The sequence below is a fragment of the Sinohyriopsis cumingii genome, chromosome 2, assembly GCF_028554795.1.
Source record: "Sinohyriopsis cumingii isolate HCF-2022 chromosome 2, ASM2855479v2, whole genome shotgun sequence".
Lineage (NCBI taxonomy): Eukaryota > Metazoa > Mollusca > Bivalvia > Unionida > Unionidae > Sinohyriopsis > Sinohyriopsis cumingii.
In genome coordinates this window covers 94,269,117-94,296,469 of record NC_142962.1, presented here as the reverse complement: position 1 = coordinate 94,296,469, position 27,353 = coordinate 94,269,117, and the positions used below count along the sequence as shown (strand labels likewise).

The following is a 27,353-nucleotide window of genomic DNA, read 5'->3' as shown; positions in this document are numbered from 1 at the left end:
ATTTTTGTGCAGAGGCCATTTTCAGCTTTCAGTCATAGTGACCTTTGACCTTCTGACCACCAAAATCGATAGGCTTCTTCCTTACCCCAAGTGCAGCTAACCACAAAGTTTTGTTCACGTCTCTGTTGCATAACTAATGTTACAGTGCAGAAACCATTTTTCTTGACAAGACCATCTCAGTTAAGGCAGTTGATTTTTTTCCATAAGTTTGACCAGTTGTCAGTAATGTTTAACAAAATATCATAAACTGCTACTGTAAAGCTGAAAAACATATTTAAAAGTTTGGTATTCAAAACATGCAGATATGGTTAACATTTTGCTCAACTTAAATTTTTTTAAAGTACACACAGACCTTGTTTACCTCTAGTACAGTTGCATACATTTCAGATCCAAACCCTTTGCAGCTCAATGGCTCGTTATTATTCCTCAACTTGATGTAATTCTTGGAATTTTTTCCATTTCACCTGATGACAGCAACCATATCTCCTGCCATGAGACACACTCAAATTGACATGTGATGTCCAATTAACATAAATGTGTCCCTTCCTGCTTTTATTCACGAAAATCTGAATATTCCTTTTTATTCTTCTGTACTGATTATCAACACTTTTTAAGAGGCTTAATTTCCATTTCGTCAACAAGTATATCTTGCTGGAAGCCATTTAAAAAAATTATATAATCAACAATTTGATCATGCAGATGCTTTGCACGAAAGTGCAGTTTAAAGTGTCCGAGGTATTAGTGTCAAGTTAGTCTGGTTCCCTGACTAATTCTAACACCTCCAATATGAAACCCAGATCCAAATAAGATACAGATGAACCAATTATCAATTTTTTTTGCCAACAATCATTTCTTCAAAGTTTGTTACTTTTATTCCGTAAGCCCATATTTTAAGGGTCATTTTTGTAAGACCTATGGCAAGTATCATTAAGGGTTGGCAGGTCTGCCTTTAACCCATAAATTTATATTTTTCTTCATTACCCCAAGCATAAACTATCCTTACCCCAAATAAAAACTACCCACAAAGCTTGACCTATGTATTCGATGTAAAACTAAAGTTGTTGTTCAGAAACCAGTTCCTTCTTTCAGTCAATGACCTTGACCTTTGAATCCAAAGAAAGCTATCCACACAGTTTGGTTCAGGTATCTGATGTAGAACCAATGTTACTGTGAGGAATCCATTTTTCTTCTTCCAGTCAGTCACTTTGACAATTGACCTTTTCACTCCTGAATCAATAGGCTTCAGCCTTACCCCAAGTGCAAACTATCCATATAGTTTGGTAAATGTACTGGTTGTAGAACTGACATTATCATGCAGTAAAGGAAATACTAAAGGACAGATGGACAGAAATGGTCACATTATAATAATATGCTCTGCCAAAGTGGGCATATACAAATTATTTTAAAAAATTATTCTTGTTTTTTCAGTCAATGATCTTGACCGTTGATATTTTTATCCTAAAATTGACAGACTCCTTCTTTACCCCATGTGCAAAGCTCCATCAAGTTTACTCCATGGCTGTAAAGTTGTCCTAATGTTAATGTGCGGAAAACATTTTCTTCTTTCATTTACAGGTACCATGACCTTCATTCTTATGGTGGCATTATTGTATGTCTGAGTGGCACCATCTCCATTTACTTGACATCAAAAACAATTTTTGAAATAAAAAGCTCATGTTGATATGATCATCCATTCTGGTTGAGTAGCTATAACAAGATTTACAAGCTGGCCACTGTTGTGGCCATATTATATGTCCAAGCTGGAACATTTTCATTTAGATTTGGTTTTGTAGGGTTTAACCACATTTATCAGTACATGATAGGCTATAAATAGAGGCCAGTATATCTGGTGGACAATGAACCGAGGAAGAAACACCAAACATGGGCTGCTACTGGCAAACTTTCTCAAATAATGATTTTCGTTTCTCACATAATGATTTTCATTGATCCAAGACCTGAACTCAAGTAGATAGGTGCAAGACATCTGTAAAGGCAAGTGCCTTAGACCACTCAACCACCCTGGGTCCCTATTTTATTTAGATCCAACTAGATATCATAAGATGTTCTGGTGAAAACACCAAGTCAAAATCACTTTCCATTAAGGAGGAGATAAGATTTTCATTATGACTACTTTTAAGATTTATAGTAGAAACAAAAGTATTAACAGGCAGATAGAAATGAGAAATATTATACCCTTTGCTCACTGTGAAAAGGTGGGGGACAATAAACCTACCCGTCTTTCCCTTTCTGACAGCATCTCATAGCCTGGAAGGGAGACCATATCTTGTGTACTGGGAACAGACCCATCTTCATCTTTTAGGTCTGAAAAAGGCATTTTGTTAATGCATGCTATTAATTCAAAAGTTCTCAAAATTTGTCTCCCATTTGGCCTGACACTCTGTGAAATTGCTGCATACTCATAAATATTATTAAAACTTTCTGGACAGACATTTTATAAAACACATCAAGTATAGATAAGGTAAAGACTTCCAGTGATCATATGACAATGAAATGGCTTTAACAGTACAATATTTTATTCTAATTTGACAGACAATACGTAAAAGTAATCACTGGATAATACTATATCTGATGTGTTGTAATTTGGAAAGAATTAAAAGATGTTAAAAGGTTATGGCTTGATTACTAAAGAACTCAAGCAGCATAAAACAGTTAACATAACTTGGATTCTTTCAGCATGGTTGGATTGTTCTTGGTTTAAAATATGTTGAGATGATTATTCTATGATATGCTCAGAAGTATTTGGAAGGGATTAAAGATGAGTTAATTGATTATGGCAAGATTAGTCATGACTAAAGATCGAAGGTGGCATAAAACTGGTTGGATTGACTTTGGTACTGAAACTTTGTTAAAAAAATTTAGCATGCACTATCTCCCAATGCTACAATTACCAAAATATCACAAGAAATTCAATAATGGATGAAAACAGTTATTTCAGTGGTTTGATTTAGTTCAATGGGACATAGATCTGTATTCAGCCATTCCTGAAAAGTCGAATCTAAGACGAAATTCCCAAATTTGACCCAGATATAGTAGCACCAATCTCGAGCAGTTCCAGCAGGCAGTCTGAAGCCTAAATCTATCCATAGATAGGAAACAATTTAAACTTCTTGGTGAATTGAAGTTGTATAAAACAATGCCACATTCCTATGCAAACAACTGAAAGTATATTTTCTATTCAGAGAAAAATTCAAGATGATTCTAGAGTAAACCTGGATCCAGTAATGACACATATCCCATGTGTTGTGATCAACAAAGATGAGGACTGCCACATATATAATCCAGGCAATGATCAAAGAAAGGCTAAAATATATGTGCTACATACAAGGGCAGTAAGTTACTGTAAATGGACTGATGGAATGAAATGATGCGCACATTTCAATATAGGACAATGAATTTGTGCCATAGTTTCTGTCCATATGCTTGCTAAAATTTGAGGTGATGAAAATTATCCTCATATCAAAACTTATTCCCAAATTTTGCAATTATCCTGCTTTGTCTTAAGCAGACCCATCTGTTCAGTCACATGTGATTATCATCAACCCCACCCATCATAAAATAATACAAGGCTAAAAATTGAGGATATGTCTCTATGTGGTAAAAGTCTATGCAAAACAATACATTGCATAAATCCTTTTCTGATTATTTGTTAGCTACAACTACATGAAATATATTTTGTCTCTTCACTTCCATGAAACATGGTTCCCAAGCTTTCCTAAAGGTAAATTTCCAGGTCATTTCCAGGATGAAATTACTTTTTTCAAGGTTTACATATGATCAATACTTAATGGAATTAAAGAACATTTTAGATTATAAAACATGCATTTTCTGTATCTAAAGATGTTTCTTTTTCAAGACTCTCCATAAACATCAGTCAGAAAAGATGATCATGCACAAAACCACAAAATGTATCACATGAAACAAGTTTGATTATAATCCTATAAATTGGCATGTACAGTCATTTCAATGTACAGAATAAAAAATCCAACTTTATTTTGCTGCATTATGTTGCTAAGTGGGAACAACATAATGAACATAAATTATGTTTTGTTTCCTTTCAAACTTTTCATTCTAAAAAATTTTATATATATATATTCCTCATAGTAACATTTATTATACAAGTAAATTTAAAAAACAATAAAGACAAATAATTAGAATCTAGTCTTGTAATGAAAATAGTTTAACCCTGAATTTATCTGTGCCATTAAAATTCCAACAAGATTTTATAAACAACCTAATCCCCTTAAGACAATGTGGTTAAAAATCCATCATTTGAAAAACATTTCAAAAGGGTTGATTTAAGTTTTTACAAAAGACCATCAAAATTAAATACTGTATAAACAAGGACTGAATTTTCTGTAAAATCAACTTGTCTTCTTGTAATTCGTTAAACCAGTCCCCAAACCTGTACTGATACAGGGGATCGTATAGTTTTTAATATACCATGTCGTCCAATTATGCACGTCAGGTATTTCTGCGCAATGATACGTCATTTCTGTAAACATTGGATCACGTGTTATTTTTTGTCAAAATTCCATTTTATATCAAGAAAGAACGATCATACTTTAATTAAGAAAAGTGATATTCATAAAGCGTATCTGTTACCCAGAAAATCCTATTTACTATGTACCTGTTAGACTAATACAAACAAATACATTATATAAAAGATGGATATGTATACCTTAAAATAACTCTGCATTGTAATCCAAGTTTCCAATTTTGCAAGAAGTTGTCCCACATGTACAAAATCATCTGCTACTCAACATGTCATCTTGCTGCCAGAACGGGATTCTCAAAAAATTTCACCCATGTATAGTCTGTTTCTATATTCATTAGTAATTTTTCCCCATAAACAAGACGTAAAGACATTACACCCAATTCATTGTTGTTTCTCTTCCACATAATAGCTCATTTTTTAAAACAAAATTTTGAACTTTACTAATTTTTTTACAAGATCGGTTTAGTTGGCTTAATATCACTTACCATTTATTGGCATTGTTATGTTGAATTTTGTAAAACTAGCTATAACCTAACCTAATTACTTGATTGAACTGCTGACAGAAACAGTCCAAAGTAATGTATTTCATTTCTATAGCCCGATGGATAAACATTACATCTTTTCAAAGCTGAGCGCAGAATTGGCCTACATATCGCGAATCATGAAAACATGGGGGAACAGAATATTCTGGTGACAATTGCCTCTATTCAAATGGTAAGCACTGCAGTATTTTATTTTCGCCAGTTGGTTGAATTTGGTATGTGTTTTGCTTCAATACTGGAGTCAGAAACCTTAGGTGCGCAGAAATGCCTGACAGCACTGTATGATACAAGGGGCGACAATTTCTCGATTCAGCTCTGAGATTAAAAAATTTAGACTACAAATTTGGCTTAATGAATAGCGGTATGTTTTCTGAGTTTTCTTCGAATATTCCCACCCCATTTTTCATATTTGGACATTTTAGATTGGGGTGTGGGGTCATTGCAACTGCATATAAAAAATTTAGAATTTGCTCCCATCATGCGATAGCGACATATGGTAGTCGCTTACCAGTGGGCCTAGAAAATTTAAACTTACGTTACATCGACTCATACCTTCATGATATTGATATGAAAATTATTTATTTTCTCAGAAATGGCAAGTATTATAATCATTATGTCGTTAATCTGCTGACAGACAAGACAAAACTATGGCGTAGATGAAACCTGATGCAGTACTCGCCATTTGCATTACTAGTCACATGACTTAACAAATCTCAAATGATGACATCTTAAGTCCAATAGTCTCGTGATATCAGCAACAAATTTCTTTATAATGTTGTTGTAGAGAAATTCAATTATATTAAATGAAAAGTCAGATACTTTTTGTAAAATCTGATTTCACATCTCAATGTAGTATTCACGTGATAAAACAAAACTCCAGAAGTTATTCTCGGAATATATAAATATGGAGAATTTTGTGTTATTTCGTTTTTGTATTTTATTACAACCAGTCTATGACTTTCATTTAATACAGTTTTATTTTTTTTTCTACAACACCTGAAAATGTGGGTTGTCAGATTTGTGAACTCATGCAACTAGCAATGCAAATTTTGAGTACCGGTCACATTTCATCAACGACGTAGTTTTATGTTGCCTTTCAGCAGATTAAAGACATAATGATTTTAATACTTACAATTTCTAAGAAAATAAGTAATTTTCATATTGATTTCATGCATGTATCACTCGATCTAACAATGTTTAAAGTTTTCTCGGCCAACTGGTAAGCGGCTACACTTTGCCACCACCATGTTGGCCTCTTGTGATGCTAGACTGGTTTTCATACCTTCCATGTAAGAAAAGATAGGGATATCCAGCTGACTTTGAAAATAAAATTCTACTAGATGAATCTAATCCAATGGGCATTTGGATTGAATCAGTATATATGCTTATTGCAAGCAACCAAATGATCCATACAATACCCTCTGAATATTCTAGTTAGAACTCAATAAACTTAACTCATGATCAGTTCAGTTACGACTCAATTACATTATTGTTTCAGGCGTCAAATGGTGGCCGAAAATTTCTAGGGTTTTCCCCGACTTTCATAAATATTTGCAAAATTTAAGGACTTTCCACGGTTGGGAAATTTTGTTTTCATCCTGACTTTTACCCAATTTCACTAGTTTGGGAACCCTGATGAAAACAATGTTCAATTGATTAAATGAAACTATTATAAAAATTGATTCTAAGATTTCAAGCAGGGACTTACCTCCATCGTCTATAAGTATATCTAATTTTTCTCTGAAAGATAAAAGAAGGCTGATGAATATTAGCGGCAATTTAACATAAAATTTTTCAGTATGAGGCATGAGAATAAATAATCTGAAAAGATGGATGGTTCAGTGCAGCATTCTGTCCGGGGCGAGGTCAGAGTGGCAAAGTAGCAAAACCAGCCAGACTTGATAAACAGCCTTTAAATTAACTTTTTTCACAGACATGAGATGCATCTTATCACCTAGTGTTATGATTTATGGTGTAAAAGAACTATACCACTGACTAAAAAACCCCACTGGTAATGAGCTCAATGCAAAAACTTAACATAAGCTAGTAAAACATGAAATGTAGATCACAATGACCTTCTTTCATTGTAATGACATGGTGCTAATGCATACAATCATCAGGTTTGATGATTTTAGATCAAAATGTGGGTTAGTGACCTACTTTTGTGATGAGGCTACTGAGCAAGATGCTTCCTTTCCGAAGTTTCATTAATCTAGGTGCAATGGTATATATGCTGGGTGCAAAAAAACCTATCTGGTCATGAGCTAAATGCCAAATCTTAACACAAGCCAGAAAAATATGAATTGTCTATCCCAGTGACATTCTTCTGTGGAAAGGGTATGACAGTAATAAAGATGCATAACATCATCTCGATTGATGATTCTAGTATGATCAGATCCCGAGAAATAAACCATAAAATTTAACCAAATTCAGTGAAATATGATATATAAGTCAACTGGCCAACTTTTGTAGTGTAGTATAATACTCATCAAGATTTATCACCCCTCACTAAGATTCATAATTCCTGTTACAATAGTATTTGTACAGTGTGCACAAAATCTGAGCTAAGTGAACAACCTTTAGCTTGAATATAATATATACATGTATTTACAAAGTTAACCCTCTCCCCATGGAGGTAAGTGTTATATAACGCATTCCAAACTGTTGCCTAGGACTGAGGAAGAAAAAATTATTAGCATACAGTGAGGGTGTACATATCTATATGATTTCATCTGTGGCAGTACTATAAATGTGAGCCCAAAACTACTTTTAGCATTTTATGTGGGTCATACCATGTCCCTTGTGGTTTCTTTGATAGTTTGCCTACAACCATTAACAAAATTACAATTTGGATGCAGTGTCACTGCTAAAAACATGCAGGAAATTATTTATTATTTTCAGGTTAGCTGTTGCAATGACTACTAATGCTGGTATCATTTACAATCTTTCTTTAACAATTTACAGGACCGTTCTCATTATAATGCTGTCCATAGGAGTCAAGAGTATACTGCCTTATAGCAAGACCAACTGACAAAGAAGTACATAATACATACAATTTTACAAAAATTTAATGGCATGGGATCAGGACCATACTCACCGTATATCACAAACCTATTTTTCCTAGTAAAATATGATTCTTCAAAAATACTTACCCAAAGATAATACCTTAGGAGAACTACTACCTCGAAAATCCAGCCCTCCCAGACAACACTTTTAGCTAAAAGTTATTTGCCCACTATGATTGGGACAGCTTCTAGATAGCATGACTGGAGGGAACACCATCTGTCAGGAAGTGGCTTCAAATAGCAAAAACTTCAACACACCCCTGCAAATCCAGTGGAAGTCGTAAAGCCACATATTATGAAACTATGGAGTGACCTAGAAGGGTGACCTTTTGAGCCACAGTTATAGGTCCCTCCAGATAGAATTGATCTCTTCTGAGATGACATCTTAGAGATAAAAGCTAGAGAATGTGGATTCCTATCTCCATTCCATGGCCTGAATAATGTCAGCGGGAGAACAGTTTCAGTCCAATTCTATGCTGGTGGCAATTTCTTTAACCTCATGAACTGAAATGTGTAATAAATTCATTTGAGCTGAGCTGAGTTATTTCTCTATATGAAGAGCGAATGACCCACCTAATCTAGAATGAAACAGCCTGTGCTGATAGATCTTCCTGTTCTTTTCTTAGAGATAAAAATAGGCATGATCTCCCTCTTCGCAATGGCTCTGCTCTGTCAAGATACCACTTGAAAGCCTGAGCTAGGTCCTGCAGGTGACCTTGAGCTGAAGTGTCCAGAATAGACAGCGGTTTCATAACAAAAGTCTGGTTACCCAAGGATGGAAGTATGTTCTAGACGATGAAATAGGATGCCGTCATGAGTGAAACTGACCCACTTGTTGGAACTGCATGTAATTCGGGTTTGCTGAAAGTGCATGTATTTCAGTGATTCTGCCTGTTGTTACTAATGCAGTGAGAAAGCAGGTTTTTTTATGAAAGGTGAATCAACAATACCCCTGAAAGTGGTTCAAAAGTTGTCTTGTTTAGCCAGGTTAGTACCCAAGATAGGTTTCACTTGGGCACAAATCCAAATTTTGGCCATATATACTAAAAGTTGAAGAGAAGGTTGGACAAGTCTTTGTTTTGTCTGATAGGCCCTCTTCCATGATGATTAAAGGTGTCAGTGATTGTGAAACATTAACATTTTATTGTACTTATTGCTAACTTTCTCTCTTCGAAGAGCCAGAAGAGGAAATTAGCTATTGGCAATATTGATGCATGCAGAGGTATGTGTTCTTTTGTACACCACTGAGTGAAAATTTGCCATTTGCCTGCATATGCTTTCAGAGTGGAATCTCTCCACAACTGGTTGTGAGAACTATTTACTCTCGAGGGCCTATTTAATATGATCCTAACGTACAGGTTCTGTAGCTATGGGTAGGGATAAACAACTGTCATTGTGGTTGTTTTAGTAGATGAGGAAAAAATCCTTATTTTTTGGGGAGTTTCTGTTAATCCACAACTTTTCATCTGAGTGGTGGAATGAGGATCATCAGGTGACACATTGATTCTCTTGCTTTCTGTATCACCCTTGGAAACGGGTGTTGGACAGTAGGTGTATGTGTCCAAGCCAATCTACAACAGGGCATCAACTGCCAAGGCTTTTGGATCTGGGACATGAGTGACAAAGGTTGCGAGTTTGGTACTCCTCTAACATATGATGGTATCCTTCCAAAGTTGAATCTGGCTTTTACGAGGTCTCTTGTTGTGATACTATAGTAACTGGTTTTGCTGCCAATCCCTATACCAAGTAAAGGTCACTCTGCCCAACTGCCACCTAGGTGGGCAGATAACTTTAAGCTTCTTTAGCTAAAAGTGTCATCTGAGAAGGCTGGATTTGCTGTGAGGTAGAAGTAGTTATCCTAGGGTATTATGATTGGGTAAAATATTTAAAGAAACCATGTTACAATGAAGGGCCATACATTCAGGGAATGCTATATATATGATCCCTTTCTTGGCATAAACAGGCAAGTCATTTATATAACAAACACTGTCCCCTGGAACTCTCCCCGTCACTCTGAACTTGGACCCAACTTAGAAACTATTCATTAAACCATATACAGTTAAATGGCATAACAACTGCAGCTAATCCTCCCTTTAAGTTATAAACTTGGAACCGAGATTTCCTGTGGTGGTGCAGTGGTTAAGAGACTGAACCCATGACCAGAAGTTGCAGGTTCAATTCACAATGGCTGATTAATTTGGATCTCACTCATCTGAAATGGTGTGAGATCATGATATTACAAGCTTACACAGCGAGTCTGATCAAAATCTATTAAAAAATATAACCTCTAGAAGGTTCACAACCTCCGTTTTATCAGTTACAAGATCAGCTCTTAATGTGTCGATGATACTCAAAAGAGAACTTGTGAGATACTGATTATACTAGCTTACATACCAGGTTTGATCAAAATCTGGCAATAAATATGAACTCTAGCATTCACAAGTTCAGCCAAATGCAGAGCTGCCAACCTTCCACTCGCAATTTGTGAAAAGTGGGATAAAAATAAGTGAATTTTAAACACAATTAGTGAAAAATTATATCAAGACACTAGCTCCACCCACTTTGATGGTCAGTACTGCATTATATGAAAATCCCAAAATAAAACAAAAACATATTATTTACACTGATTACATGTACAAATTTATTTGCAGCCAAATTTACTGATATACACAAACTTCACGCTATTTCTTATCATACGATACTGTGGCATACTTGAACTTCCTCAATCAGGCTGTGGTAAATTTGTTTTCAAAACAGTTCAGGCTCCGTGCCTGCTGGTTAATCCTGATGACTAAAATTGTTGCAAATTTTTTGCACCTAAGGAGTCTTTAAAGTTTGTCTTATTTGTCCTCACAATAGGAAATAATCTTTCACTGTCACCATTGCTGATTTCCAACTGAGAAAGGCAGGTTATGATCAACAAGCTCACAAACAATGCTTTAGCATTGGTTGCATGCAGGACTTGAGTAGGTGGATTAAAATACTCCAACAATGAAATCTGTTGGGTGTGCTATAGCTGTTTGCTTTTTCACATCGTTCTGCCACATGCCCACAGAAGCTCATATCGTTGCTTAAAATTTATGTCATACATGTACTATATAATAATAATATTACAAACATGGTACATGTATGACAGGTAAATTGTAAGCAACAATACCAGTCCTTGTGCACATACCGAATTGTAATTTTTGCTGCACACTACTGTGCGACAAGCATAATGTACATTGATGTTTGATGGCTGAATGCAAGGCCAAATTTTGGCGTACTCCAATCTATATGTCACTTTTTGTGGGATACAAATCTTTTTCCTTGGAGGTGAAAACATTTTAACTGCTGTGTGGCTTAATTACAAAATGGTGCATGTGCGGAAAACTGTTAACTACAGCAAATTATATCACATGCTAATATTTCAATATCTGAAAAATTTCAACACTCGAAAAAGCTGCCTTCATGTAGTGTTTGTTTTAAAAAAAAGTTGCAGCTGCTACGAGTATGTACATGTGCCATTTAAAAAAAAAAAAGAGATCGGTTGGGCCCCCGTTTTCTTCAAGAGTATTTGTACAACTTCTGTTCTAAATATATATTATATATTTACAATGCTTGCTACAAGGCATACTGTAACAATGGATATAGTTCTACTAAGAATGGAACTAGCAATACAGGACTTAACAGTATCAGTGACCACTGCTGCTATTTTAGCTAGCACTTAACAGAAAAAAATATTTTCTTCCTGATTAAAGCCAAATGAGATTTTGGGAATTCGCCACTTTTCTGCATACGATACGAGTCCGTGAATCGTTATCGAGAGTTGTGAAATTCACACCAAAATCGTGAGGATTGACAGGTCTGCAATCGTATGCAATATCACCTTATTTTATATTTGTGGATGTCCCTCATAATCAAATGCATCCAATATCTTGATGATATAAGTTTACATACAAAATCTGATCTAATATATAGCCTCTAGTGTGTTCTCAAGCTCAGCCCATTAGTCGCAAGATGTCTTCATTAATACACATAGATATTGCTCATATTCACTTGCGACCTTATAAGCCAAAATTTATCAAAATAACTGGAAATATGGCTGCTAAAGTGTTAACAAGCTCAGCTAATCAGATGCAAGATCACATCACTAATATTTCTGGATTTTGTTCATAATGGACCCCCCACCCCGATCCTTATAAAGCAAGCTTAAATACAAAACCTGATTAAAATCTGATGAAAGTATAGCCTCTGGTGTGTTAACAAACTCAGCCAATCAGATGCAAGATCATCCCATTATTAGGCATAGATGTTGCTCAAAATCAAACTCATAGTGAGATCCTGATGATACAAGATTACATACCAATTCTGGCTGAAACCTAATAAAAAAATAAAGCTTCCAGAGTTTTCACAAATACACGTTGATGGAAAGATGAATGATACATGATGGATACAAAGCAACATGATAAGCATACCTGGCCTTTTGCAAGGTCAGCTAAAAATCATTGTTTTAAGGCACATAAAGGAGCACATTTCTCAAAATAATTATCAGTATTTACAAAGCAATAACATCCACACTATTATTCTTTTGCTTATCACAATGGATGCATAAAAAAAGAGCCAGAATTCTCATAAAATTCACCACAGTCTTACATTTAAATGATATGTACAACTTCATGCATTGGTAAAAAAAATATGCATAACAAATATTTAAACAATAAAATAAACTATGAGACTTCTATGGTGATTCAATAACTTGGCCACTCATTTTAAAATACAAGCACTTCTGATGACTTTACTATATGCCTGCATCAATTAACCACACTAGGCTGTATTATCAGTAACAGTAAACACTGAATGGTACTTACTCTTCGGCGGCCTTTTTTGATGCCATTGAATTTCTCTTCATCTGTGCTAAACTGCCCTGGTCAAACACAATGAATAGGAAAAGATGTAAAGAAGCAAAACAAAACAACACAAAATACAGCATATAACCAAATTTGTAATGAGGTAAACTTCATGCAAATTCTAAATTAAAACTAAATATTCAAAAATATTATTTGCATTAATCATCAACATAATCGTGCAATATGTAAACCACTGTTAACACTATCAAATACCCCAGAGGCACTGACTTTTGATCTTGTGAACATGTCATTTCAATGGATATAACATTTTCTGCAGCACTTATAAGCAAGGTCTGGTAGACACATAATAATTTTTTTTTTATGCTTTAACCAAACACTGTAATTCTAATTATTATGAACTGACCTAGTTTTCTGCAAAATGACTGGATATAAATGATCGTATGATACCGGTAAGAAATTCTGTTATACATTGGTAAATTCTTCTGACTGCTTTTGGTTCCCAGTTTCCACATCATTTTATATGAAACATTATCTATGCCAACACATTACACAATATTACTAACAACAACCCACACCCCATGATTTCTGATTAAAAAAAATGTAACACCTTAATTAAAATTGCCCATTGTAAGTTAAAGCAATGTCATTGCACAGTACCCCTCCCTACACCCCATCAATCACCCCTTTTGCCAAAGACAGCATATAGCAGGCTTTACAAGCCAATTAAAATTCAGAAATTATTGCATTTTGCTTCAACAACAAATTGCACTAGCTGTTATTAAATATCAGGGTCATATGGTGAACAAGGGGTTCTCATTAAAAGTGGACATAATTTTAGCTTTTGAAAGATCAATTTGTGTAGAAGAACAATTAATGCTTAAACAGCACATGCTATATGCCAACATATGTTGAAAAAAGGTAATAGCCTGATTTACATAACAAGCAGAAGAAAATTTAATAAAATGACCATACCAAGTTCATTAGATCCTTATCATGACCTTCTCTGATACTCTACACTATAATTCAATATAAGCATCAATGACTCTTGGTTAGCGAAGACAGGGCTACATGTTCAGGTGAAGTGTGAAGAGGGCAATGAAATAAAACTACGAGCTATCTACATCTGAATGCTTTGTTCGTTAAATCCACTGATATGAAGACAGATATGAAAGGAAGAAAATTGGAATTATGAGGATTAAATGATCATGGCTTGGTATTTATCAATGTGTAAATTTTACCAAATGACTTAAAAAGTAAATAAAGTCCACAGATTATTTTCTATTTTACAAATATTTAACTTTTGATTAGTTTAGCTTCAGACACTTGAAGATATTGAAGGACACAAACCAAAATTGTAAGAAATGTAACTATTTATAAACAGTTATAGAATCTTGACAATATTTTCTTGTTATTATGCCACTCGTTGCTGAGATAATTATTACAGCTACTGCTGTCTTATATAATAACTATTTACAAGTGCACATTAATAAAAATTTAACATTAATTTCAATTTCTTTAAAATCTGTTTTTAAATACAATATACAGTAAGTTTCATTTGTATTTTTTTACCTCAAATTTAAGCTGAAGAAAATCAATACAATGTTCTCTGCTATACACAACCCATCCCTCAATAAAAAAATGATGCAAGTCAAAAGAGACAATTTTGAAATGATTAATATCATCAGCTTCAAAATATTCCATACAGGTTGAAAAAAACTCACCAGTTTTTTCCTATTTTCTTTCTTCTTATCCCTTCTTAATTTTTCATCTTCAAAGTCCTCTATTTCTGAAAAGTATGGACATAATTGTTGTGAAAACTTATTAATGAAAATTCTCTCTTTGAGTGTGAACAAGAATGGAAGAAAAGGGAATTCTTATTCACTTTCCATACATGTTGAAATGATATGTTCAGTAAGTCCTGAAGGTACTAATTTGATTACAGCATTCAAAGGGCTGTTCCATTTAAACATACATTATAACAAAAGGAAGGCAGTTTTCGTAAAATATGTGCCAGGATACTCAATAACTCAAACAATTCATATGAAATGATACAAAATTCTAAATTTCATCTTTGGGTGACTACTTCACATTGAAAATGCTTTCCCTGGGTCTAAATATATTTTAGTGAAACAGTCCATAGCTCGACTATACATAAATTGTTCAAGTGCATAATTTGATATTATTATATGATACCATGTTGATTTAGTGCTTTTGTCCACTATCAGTGAAATGTGCATTCAAAACTGCAGCAATTACTGTAAATTCCTTATGTTTTAGTAGTAATTGTGCTTCAAGCAATAGTTCATATATTTTGCAGTTAAGTTGTTTATTGGGATTAAGCATGTAGGGATTCAATGAGACACGCTTCCAATAAGATTTAAATTTTAGAACAGTTTTACTCAAATAGAAGTATCAATCTGAACAAGTATTTTATCTAGTTTTCAGATACTAGTACAGCATCACCACAGTAGTTGGGAGTCATAGAACCCGATCGTGTTATAGAATGAACCGTGTTATAAGCAACGAGGTCAGTTAGCTTAAGAAAAATGATGCATGTACCCCAAAAAATTTGCGGGGGGTGGGGTAGGAAATTATTGCAGACTCAAAAATACATTTCATTGGCACAGTTACCATCTTAAATTGATGCACATTAAATAATACATCTGTAGTGAAAACAAAGAAGGCATATGTAATATATTACTTTTTTCAGAGAACCATTGGTATATGTACGCGTATATTGTTTATATGTACATGTCTAATGTATAGGATAAATAGAGTATCAACACTGTGCATTCACCCATGAATCTATCACATAAACTTGATCTACAAGTAATTCCACTGAAAATATGCACACACACACACATTTAAAATGTTCAAAATTTTGTCACCGGTCATATAGGTCTGAATTCAGTGGGGAAAAAACAGTAAAACTTATTTTGCGTTTTAAGCCCAGACCTGCCATCATTTGAAAACATCAGAAGGTACAAGAGTATGGTGTATATATCATGATAAAGATGTCTATTCTTGTTATTTCAGTCCATTGTATGTTGCAGATTTGCATTTCTGCAAAAGTTCATCCTTTGGTGTCAAATTTTCTAACAAGAATAGCTTCCAGGGTTGATGCTGACTGGCTGGGTCTTTGGCTAGTTCTGTTTTTTATGACCGTTGAGAATGCTCTCTTAGTATTGCTGTTGCTGTGTGGTATTTAAAGTATTGAAAGCATTACTCTCCCAAGGGTTGGGAACAACATTCAGCCAGATCCATCCTTTTATTCCCCGAGAGCAAACCACTAAGGATCTGCTCTTTTCATACCCAATTCTTGTCTAAATTATAGCTCTGGTATAGCTGAAACTCTCTGTGCAGATCATTAGTGCTAATTCCTTCCATTAAGCTGGAGAAAAAGGCTAGGTCCTTAAATGATGCTTCAGATTGTTTAGCCACATCTGCAATGCTTGCATGAATGAGCAAGTCATTCTTGAGTGGAAAGTTTTCCTTCATGTATGACAGTGATTTGATCAGAAATGCCCTACAGTGTATTCTTGCCCGTAACTGCTTCACTATTCATCTCTCTAGAAGTTTGTTGGTTGCCTCACCCAAGTACAAGTCCTGAGAACGAATGTACAAACTTTCATCTTTTACATCAATTGTTGTGATGTCTGTCTTGTCAACAATATACTTTGGTTTAATAACGATAGAAAGGAATTCTCTGTATATGGATAGTAGAATGTCTCTGGTCTTGTGAATTAGGGGCATGTCATCCTGTAGAGCTTTGTTGGGTCTGTCAAAACTGTTCTCAATCCAGCTTAAATACTGGCAGTATGCAAGGGTACATCGTGAGTTTCTCTCTTATTCTTTTCAGCCTGGCATTGCTGAGACTCGCAGCACCAGCATCTGGCCCTGCCTTCTTACAAGCAGCTGCTGAAGCCTTCTGTGCTTTTGCCTTTTCTTCTAAATATTTTCTCTATAAACTTACTAAGTGGCACCCACTGCCCTAGAAGACAATTAATGCACTTTCCAAGAGAAAGTCATCTAGTTGGGCAATTCTTCAGGATTTTCCTGACTTCATCATCATGCAGAAGTAGAAAACTCTTGAAATCCCGCACTCTTTTATCCCTTGGCTCCAGGTAATAATAAACATCCAGGAGAAGCTCATCAATCTGCACAGGAAGCTGCTGGAAGGACTTTTTAGCTGCAAAGGGTCAATGGTCGATAGAGATGCAGGTGTTCTGGTCTTATCACATTGATTTCTACAGAAAACTTGAGTGTTCTGAAGGATTTAATTCTGAGTGAAAAGAAGAAGAATTTTACTTACCACCCAAATTCAAATGTCAGTCTATGTAAATATATTAATTACTAGCAAGTGGCCAAAAATCTGATGAAAGATAGATTATGAGATAATGCTTCGTCCAGTTCATCTCTGCTTCCAGAAATGTTGTTGTTCTAGGGTTTAACGCCATTTTTCAGCACAAGATAGGCTATATATGGCGGCCAGTATAACTGGTGGAGGAAGAACCACCGACCCACGAGAAGCTACTGGCAGGCTCTCCCATGTTAGCCGAGCCTTGGACTCGAACCCACGCAGACAGAGGTGAGATGGCAGTGATCTGGAACAGTGAGTGCTTTAGAACACCCGGCCACTCAGGGCCCCTCCAGAAATGTAAAAAAAAGAAAGGCAGATATCTTACAACATACAGTACTCATGCCAGATGTCAACATAAGCGGATTTTGATATATAGATGTGCACTGAACCAATATGAAATGCATTATATCTTTTTTTAAAGGGTTAAAATGAAACAAGGACACGAAAAAGCTAATATTTTATTACCAATTTACATAAATGAAAAAGTGAATCTCAATAGAGTAATGATTTAATATTGAATTTATGGAACGAGTTGAATAATGTTCAACTTTTGCGAGCCTTGGTGAGCATAAGCTGGACATTATTCATCGAGTTTCATTTAATATTAAATCATTAACCATTTGAGAATCTTTTTATCATAAATTTGTATTTCAGTAGAAATTATTTAGAAAGAAAGAACAAGGAATAATTTTATTCATTCTGACAGACGTTGCACCTTTCATTTGTTGTGTGTAAAAAACAGCCCCAAACAAAGTTGAAATAGTAAAAGTAGATAATACATTTTTGCTAAATATAAATCAAAGAATAAGTCCATCTAAATAAACAGAACATTTCAGACAGATTTAAGTCCACATTCTTCTGTGATCAGGTGTTTATTTCTGTAAGTTAACATTTAAACCATGCTTGTATATAGGGTGGGTTCTGAAGTTCGATAGACTTCCTCCCACCCCAAACACCCACTACAATCTGAGCAATACCCATAGTTTGACTTCTTGTTGTTCTTGAGTTTTACCCCATTTTTAAATGATGATATTGTTATACATGACACAGCAAATCACTGTGGGGGTAAGGTGGCCATATTCAGACAGACGAGACCATTTTCCTCCAATTCCTTTTTGTGAGTAAAGTTGAAAAATGGCTGCTAAAATGAAAACAAAAAAGTTCCACAAGGCAGGGTTAAAAAGGTTTTTCCCATGATCGCAGCAAATCATTAAACAGAATACTGCACAATAATTTTATGGGCTTATTTGGACCAATCAGAATCACATAAAGTGATATGTAACACGTTGTGATATGAAAACTATGATACTGCACATATTGGAGGAAAACAGTTCCGACTATATGATAAATTGATTCATCAAATGGCTTTGTCAATTTATAAAATGGCTTTGTTGATCTCTGGTGATGAAACAGAGCAAGAAAATATCAAGTGTGTGTATGCATCATAAATGAAAAAAAAAATTGGTTGTGTCTTTAAATTCATGGTCTGTACTTTATTGTAGGGTAAAGTTAATTTTAATTAAGTGATACTTACCCGCTACTACTGTATTGGTTTTCTTTTCTGGGATGCAAAGTCTCCAATCCAAAATAAAAATATTCTCTCCTATGCCCCAAATCGAAAAGAACATGACCCCAGTCTGATTCCTTTGTCACAGTGAACATGAACAATATCATCCTCTTTCATCTTGAAGCAAGACTATAAGATATCAGCAATGGGTAGAGGAGGGAATCTTTGCACTAGTAGCAGGTATTACATAATTAAAATTAGTTTTAGCCCTAAATGAATTTCTCACTGATGGCTTGAAACAAAAAAACTAGTATAACAGAAAATGGTAGAAGAAATAACATGCACTTCACCCTTATGGTAGGAATGTTCATGACTGTAAGCTGGTAGATGGCTTGGCCACATGCTATTTTCTTATGATTGGATCCAAGGAGTAAATGCCTTCCCTCTGGTACACCAAAGATTGAAGTTAAAAGGATGAAAAGGTAGTGCAAGACCACCAGAGGGTTGTTCTCCCAACATTATCCAAAAGAGGAATGATTCGAAAGCTGCAACAGTAACATTAACCTCACTGGCTTTTAATTAATACTCACGAAACAAAGGTCACTCTTGGTGAAGGACTGATAAGCTCTTCTGATATTGAGGACAATTAATACCTTTGGGCACTAACAGGGCAAATAAGCCTATCTTTATCATTCCAGCACAGATACAACCAAGACTGGGCATCTCAGTGGGCACTGGAGTAAATTGAAGGATGCTTATTTTTAGCCAGAAACCCAGGCTGGCAAATAAGATTCAATGAATCAGAGTAAAAAATGAGCTATAAGCAATCTTCCTTCACCAATGAATCTCACTCCTCCTCCTTACTGACACTAATGACAGCAGGAAGACTTGTCTTAAGGGAAAGGCTAGCAATGAAAGCTTCAATCAAAGGTTCATATGTGGGAATAGATGATGTACAAAGAACAGAAAAGATTCCATCCAGGCATTAAAAAGCAAGATACAATTTATTTCAACTCATTATATCTGACAAGATATGGAAGAGGAGTGCATGACCTATCTGAAAACCCTCAAGAACTTTAACAGTGTCAGAAATAGTTGCCCCATAGCCCTTAATAGTAAAAATAGAATTCTGTTTCCTTGAAAAGTAAGTGAAAGAATTTGCAACAGGGGACGAATAGGATCAATTAATTTTCTACTGTGCAAATTAAAGAAGATTCTCCACTCTGCATCATGAACTTTGGAAGTAGATCGCCTCCTAGCCTGGCAATGCAGTAGGCAACCATACTTAAAAAAAATGGTCTTGGCCAACTGATTGTTTGAGCCAAGCATAATAATGGTGAATCTGATGGTTGACCATTACTGTTTAAGTCACACGGGATTATCAAGATGAGCCAAGACAGGGAATCTGGATTAATTTGAAAGGTGGGAAGGCATAAAAGTACAGTGAATTCCATGAAGGCTGAAAGTATCCACTACCCAGGACAACTGAGATAGGATGGGGGGGGGGAGAGAGGGAGGGAGGGAGCTTGTTGTTCAGTCTTGTAGCAAACCTGACCACTAATGGTCTCCCACTCAGTTGAAAGAGCATCTCTGCTACTGATTAGCACTCAGACCATTACATGAGGACCTGTTTGGACAGGTAGCCTCTAGGATATTTCTTTTCCCTGGAATATGGTGGACTTTGAGAGTGACTGGTGACAGACTCTTGCCAGTAATTCTGAGCCTTCAATTTCTAACTAGAGGGAATATTTGAATCTTGGACTATGAAATTTGTGTCCCACAAAAGTTCTGCGTAGTAGCACATATTGTATTACTGCTAATTAAACTGTTCCAGTTTTTAAAAAATCCTATCTTTCTAGGCCACATACTTCATATGCTTTTTGTATAATAAAGATTTATTTTCCTAAATCCTAGCAAACAATTCAGTTTATCTTCTGGGCAGTGTGTACAGGAAATTCAGCAATTAGTTGAAATAGCTGAATGGGCTAAAGCACTCTGAAAATTTACCTGAATAATACTCACCATGATTAATAAACCGACATATACATTTACCTACACAGATACTAATTTCAAACAACTTTGTGAAATTTTAATTCTTGAAGTCACTCTGATCATGATCACTGACCTTTTAACCCCAGCCCAAAGCAACAGGTGTCTTCTTCCTTGTCTCAAATGCAAGTCACCTTCAAAGTTTCATCAAGGCATGTGATTCAGAACTTTAGCTTTGTGTGGAAACAACTTTTCTTCTAAGAGTCAATGTGACCTTGACCTTTAACATTTTGTTCATAAAATCAGTTATCATCTTTTTTAAAAATCTCAGATGCAAGCCATTACCAAAGTTTTGGTCAAGGTATCTGGTACACAAGTTAAAACATTGTGTGTAAACAGTTTTCCTTCTTTCAGTCCATGTGACCCTGATCTCTGAACTTCTGAGCTCAAATTGGAAAAGTTTCTTCCCTGCTCCAATTGCAAACTATTTCAATGTTTGGTGATGACAGATGTTAGAGAATTCAAGCTAATGTGCATAAATTAAATAGGTAAAAGACAGATAGACATACTAACAATATAACAACATGACAAGTTATGCACTGTTTCAATTCAGGCTGTTATCTCTAAACAAACTGTGATAATCAAGTGATTATGATGATTTATACTTTTGTGCATCAAGTGCAAAAGAAAAGAATAATTTTAAATTAAAGTTAGGTATGGACATTACGAAATTAATCCATGCTGAGTTTTTGTCAGATTTTATAAATGGGAACTTGGGCTGCATGAATTAATTTATTTGACTTCTATTCAAAAGTTTCAGCCACTTCCTAATATTTTGTAAATACATTCTCAATGTCTTCTTGCTTAAAGACAGAGTACATTCTGCCTACTTGTATGATCCTTAAACCTCATTGAAATGCAACAATTAAGTCACTGAATTATGTTTCTCAAACTGAATGCATATGTAGTATTTTAAAGCCATTAAATGCTGAGAAATGGAGCTAAATATATACATTTTATGACAACAGTGACAACGCAGAGAGCAATTTTGCTCAAACCATCACTACTACTAACAATACAGAGGAAAAATAGAATACTTAAATCTCACCAAGTTTTGATAGCCTGACATTTAATAACAACAAAAAACAGAAGGGAAATCCATTAAAACTTACCATTTAAACTGGTTATACCCTTCTTTCTAAACTTCATCAATGCCTTTATTCTGGCTTTTAATTCTTTTTCTTCTGCAATTGAAAAGGCAAGGTAGCTACTATACATGTTAAATAAAGTTTTTATGAACATCTACTTTTACAAATATATAGTTAGACACAGATTGTAGACATTCAAAGGGTCCTTTTATCAAATCTATTAAAATACAAAGAGAATCTGCATTGATGATGCATGCTCTCATAATAGAGATCCCCCATTAAAGCAAAAACAACAAAAATGCAAAACATGTTGCATATTTTTCATGGAAAAATGTGTAATTATTTTATAATGCCCAGCTAAAGTAATATTACATACCATGTATACTAGCTTATAAATCAACCTTTTTTAACCAAAATTTTTATTCAGAAAGCGAAAAGGTCATCTTATAAGTGCGACATACAAAAAAATCAATAATCTTTTAGTAATGTTGGAGACTCAAGATGCAGAGATGCTCCCAGGATTTTATCATAAGAAGGGAATTCCCCCATTGTCACAAAAATATGGACAGAGTTGAACAAAACTGCAGGGAACAGAAAACGGACAGTTATATATTTACACAGCACTTCATCCGTCTCCCTTTTTCTTGCTCCACTGTAAGAATATTGAAATCAGTTGTATAAGCATTAATCTCTTATTTCCGAGCTTGAACTTTTCCTTATTTGTGTATGAATACAGAAGTAGGGAGACCACCCCCTTTCCGTTTGCTGTCTAAAGGGGCATATACATAGCTAGCGAGGCAGATGGAACAAGTTTGAAAATATTCTTTATAGTTGTTATGTACAATTTGCACAGCTCACAGTATTGTCTTTTAGATATTTCTGTTCCAAAATAAGATTTTTCATTAGCATAAACTTTGTCCAAGTTTAACCTATTTGAATAGCACCTTACTGACTACTATGCCAGGTTTAATGTTACATAATGCTGTATTAGGATAATGCCATAGGTATTCTGATCAAATATGTATTTTTACTTCTTAATTTCATTCTTAGATTCTTATTTATTAGATTTATTTTAACCTTTATGCTAGGGCTCTATGGTTTTGTAGCACATGATCCTGCACAGCTAAATTATGATGAAAAAAAATAAATGAAAATTGCACTAGTCTTTTAAAATGTCTCTATTTTAATTCAGTTTGTTTGTCTACCTTTTCTACATTTCGAAATATTACTGATATGAGGGGCAACCATTCATGTCAAACCAATGAAACCAATGTATAAACAGTTATGGGAAAATACACGTTGCAACAAGCACTTTAACAGTGAATGGCTGAATAAAATTGTATACTGCGCAAAGTACATTTTTGTATGCACGACATGAAACTAACTTGCAGAAGTTCTCATGCATCACTGCTTTCAAAGTGCGTGAATTTGTAAATATTTTGCATGAATCACGAGATAGCACACCCTGAGAGCATCTCTGAAGATGTTTGCAGTAGACAAAGATACCATGAATTCAAATATTTTTTTGTTTCTATGCCAATATTCCTTTTCAGAAATGCGTATATGATATGTGCTGCATTTATCTGTTTCAAGACAGTATTCACTACCCATTACTATTAACTATAGTTATTTGGATTATAAAATATTATGTGTAAATTAAATACTACCCACTGCTAAGTGAAATGTCCATCACCATCAATGTTTTTTTTTTACTGCTTCCATTTTCGTGCAAGTCCTAACAACCTGTATTTGTATTAATATGTGTGTTTTCCTGTATAAACACTGTGTTGATGCAATAGAAGTTTTATATAAGTATTTTCCTTTTCAATAAGCAAGGTTTATAATTCCTAAGTGCTATTTCATAAGTCTTCTACCAGCACATGTGACAATAACTTGGACTGTAACGGAAGCATTCACTTTCTATTCAAGTTGACAATTTTGACTGAGCCACGAATTTAGTACATGTACTTGTTTAATGTAGAGTTCTTCATCTTCCATGGAATGTTTGACCTTAATCCCTCTTAGCTTGTAAAGGCAGTGCCTCTTTATTTTCCCCATGTGGCAACCCTTTGATCAAGCTGCAAGTTTGATTCTTGCTCAGTGCCAAGTAACAAGGGTGGTTATTTGAACTCAGTGTGATTTTGTGCACAAGTGACACATGATCAGTTGCAACCTTTAATAGATTTCACAAGCTATATGATCAAAGTGTTACTTACTGGCCCTAAACACTGTCTCTGTGTAAGGACACACATATACGACAGTGAAGCCAAGGAAATAAAGTCAGAAAATACTTACAATGACTAAACCACAATGATTTACAATGACCAAAAAACAATGGAGGATTTCAGAACATTATCAGACAATAAGAACGAATTCTAAGACCAAACGCCATTAGACAGGAACAAGTATAGGATACTGTGAAACAAAACAATGTGGACTTGACTTTTGTTGTTCATCTTTAAGACATCTGGACTTAACATATTGTGGGCATTGTGAATTGGATCATTCTGAACTATTATTAAACTTGTTTGTGACCCATAATGGAATTCATAGATTTAACATATAAATGGATTTAAAATGTCAAGCAATATGGATTGTAATGGATTTAATTAGGAAATTTTTTAAGTTGTCAATTTCTTTGTGACATGTTCCACTCAATAATATAACTGTATTTTACATTGGTTCTGTCATTATTGTTCATCTCACTTATCCAGTTGGGTTTGTTTAATTTTATAAAGTACAACTTTGACTCAAAGTCACCCTTTCAGACTGATCTGACTTACAAAATACATCTTGACTTACAAGAGGGTGAAAGAGAAATCGGCTTTTTGTAGCCCTAAAAAAATTTTATATAGGATTTTCAGACTTGAGGCTGCCTGACAATCCATCCTCTGAAGGCAGAGCATGGCAATGGAAATATTTATGCATACAAGTTGGGGAAGGGGGTGTAGTTGATCAAACATGGGAATATTGCTGCTTTGCTCAGAGGTAAAATAAAATTATCAAGCAAGTCATTACAATGAGAAATTGATAGTCAAAAGCACGTCTCAAAAGTGTTAAACCCACACTAGTACCTCTGTATGAAGCTTGTCGTCACCAATAGCCCAGTAGCCAATGTAAGCATTTATTATCATGCTAAATTAAGTCTTCCTAAAGTGATCTCAACAACAAAATGTTCTGACAGGACATAAAAGTAATAAAATAGAACATTCTCTTCTATTACGTTTGTTCTTAAATCTGCTTCAAAAGCTATTGTCATTGTCTGCCAATAAACACCATATTTTAACAGGGTTAACCTTCGAAGGTAACCTATAAAAATATACACAATCTACAGTCATTAATAGGGAAAGTTTACAAGTGAGTCAACACATTTATTGCTCCTGCAAACTGCAATTGCCACAAAGAGCTGTACAAAGCAAGTAAAACAAAGAGTCCCTTCAAGGGACTGACACTCTACTGACAGAAAAGAATCTCCATGAGTTTAAGGCTATTTTTTCCTTTTAAAAGTAGTGTTAAAACCAGCTTTGATATTCTTTGTTGATATTCAAATTAGCTGTTTTAGTATACATGTTGGTTGTCAACTTGACACTATTTTCATTTAGGACAAGCTGATTTTGGATAAGTCTTTTGGTAAAAACACGTCAGTATGACTTTCCATTCAGGCGGACTAGCAAGAAAAAGTTTTTGTGTATAGCTACTGTGGCTACCATACTGGACATCAAATCAGCCCCATTGTCATTGAGGACCACCTAGACATCACAAAATGGATAATGGATGATGGAAAACAGACCATCCCTTATGCTCATCTGAAAAAATGATCAGATTGGTTTGGAGACTGATACCTAACAAGCACAAAACAGGTCATTATGATCTTGTTACATCATAATGGTGGAATATTAACAGAGAGGTACATCCAATAATCAAATTTCAGGATTCAAACATAAACTGCATTCCAACACATAATTTCAACAAAGTTATTCAAGCCTGAAATATAAGTCAGAGAGATCCAATTTAGCAATAATGACTGTAGTACTTATCAAGATGCATCCACTAACCAAGTTTCATAATTCAAGGTAGGATACAGCAAGCTATAAACTCTTCTGGTAATAAGCTAAATACAAAAACTTCAACAAAACCAGAAGAAAAAAAAAGGATAAAAAAGTAAGTCATTATGAGTTTCCTTTACTGTAATGGTTTGTACTCACATAGGTGCGTATCACTACCAATTTCATAATTTCATGATTCTAGCATGCAGTGCCAGAGAAATTAAGATCCAAAATAAAATTTAACCCAAGTCAGTGAAATATAAAATATGGGCCATAATTACCTACTTCTGCAATGAGCAGTGTTCGTCAAGATATATCCCCTTGCAAAGTTTCATGATTCTAGACAAAACAGGACAACAGCAATCAAAAACTATGTGGTCATGAGTTAAATGCAAGACATATCCCAACCAAGTATGAAATGTAGGTCATAGTAACAGATGTGGTACTACTTTTGTGATGACTATGAAGCAATAAACAAGATGTATCCCATTCACTAAGTTTCATGATTCCTGGGAAAACAGTAAGTGTACAGGCTGCAAAAAACCTATATGGTCACAAGCTAAATGTAAAAACTGAACCCAAACCAGTAAAATTTAAGTCATACCAACAGAGATGCACATAATCATCTAAATTTATGATTTTAGCATGAACAGAGCTTGAGAAATTAACTTTAACGACACTGTAACCAGTGAAGCTTGAAGTATATCACAGTGACCTATTTTGTAATGAGGGTGTGTGTAGTGCTCATCAAGATGCATCTCCTCACCAAGTTTCATGATTCTTTATATAAAGTATGTATCCTAAAACAGTAGAATGGCAGACTGTTGTGATGTATATTCTATATCATTTACTGAACTGGCCTCAAGGCCTGTAATTCTGTTAACTAACTCGACAAGAGTGTATAATCTACTACTTACTCTGCAAACTTTCAAAATAGGGTTCAAATTCTGCAGAAGGAAGGAAGTGAGCGAAAGGTTTCAACTTTTCCTGGAATTCCCTGAAACAAGACATTCGTAAAACTTTACATCATAGATGAACATAAAATATTTCTAGGATGAAATCATCTTTTGTCTTTGCAAATGATGCTGACATCTCTTTATCTGGGACAAAGCCAATAATGGCAACCAATCAGACTGAAAGGGTATTGATGACTCCATAGGAAACTGCTTTCAAACCCTTACTGAGCTAAGGTTATCATTATAACTTTTTTAATTTCCTATGCTCCATCATTTTATTTACTCGAATATTACAGCACATATCATTAGCAAAATGCTGATTATTCAATGGTGATAAATGTAGATAATATCCTTAAAAATAAATGTTTGTCTGC

General features: G+C 34.8%; 1 protein-coding gene across 2 annotated transcripts in view; it reads right to left on the bottom strand.

The window, feature by feature from the left end:
* The window catches only part of LOC149805403 (transcriptional adapter 2-beta-like), an 80,817-nt gene that overhangs the window by 13,579 nt on the left and 39,885 nt on the right, over positions 1-27,353 (bottom strand). For both annotated transcript variants that reach the window (XM_089949954.1, XM_089949955.1), the window contains exons 9-14: positions 26,941-27,020; positions 22,002-22,073; positions 14,695-14,759; positions 12,974-13,029; positions 6,767-6,798; positions 2,234-2,322 (exon numbers count right to left, since the gene is read on the bottom strand). In XM_089949954.1, the coding sequence (XP_089806080.1) occupies positions 2,234-2,322; positions 6,767-6,798; positions 12,974-13,029; positions 14,695-14,759; positions 22,002-22,073; positions 26,941-27,020 (394 nt within the window). The remainder of the gene's footprint in view (positions 1-2,233; positions 2,323-6,766; positions 6,799-12,973; positions 13,030-14,694; positions 14,760-22,001; positions 22,074-26,940; positions 27,021-27,353) is intronic.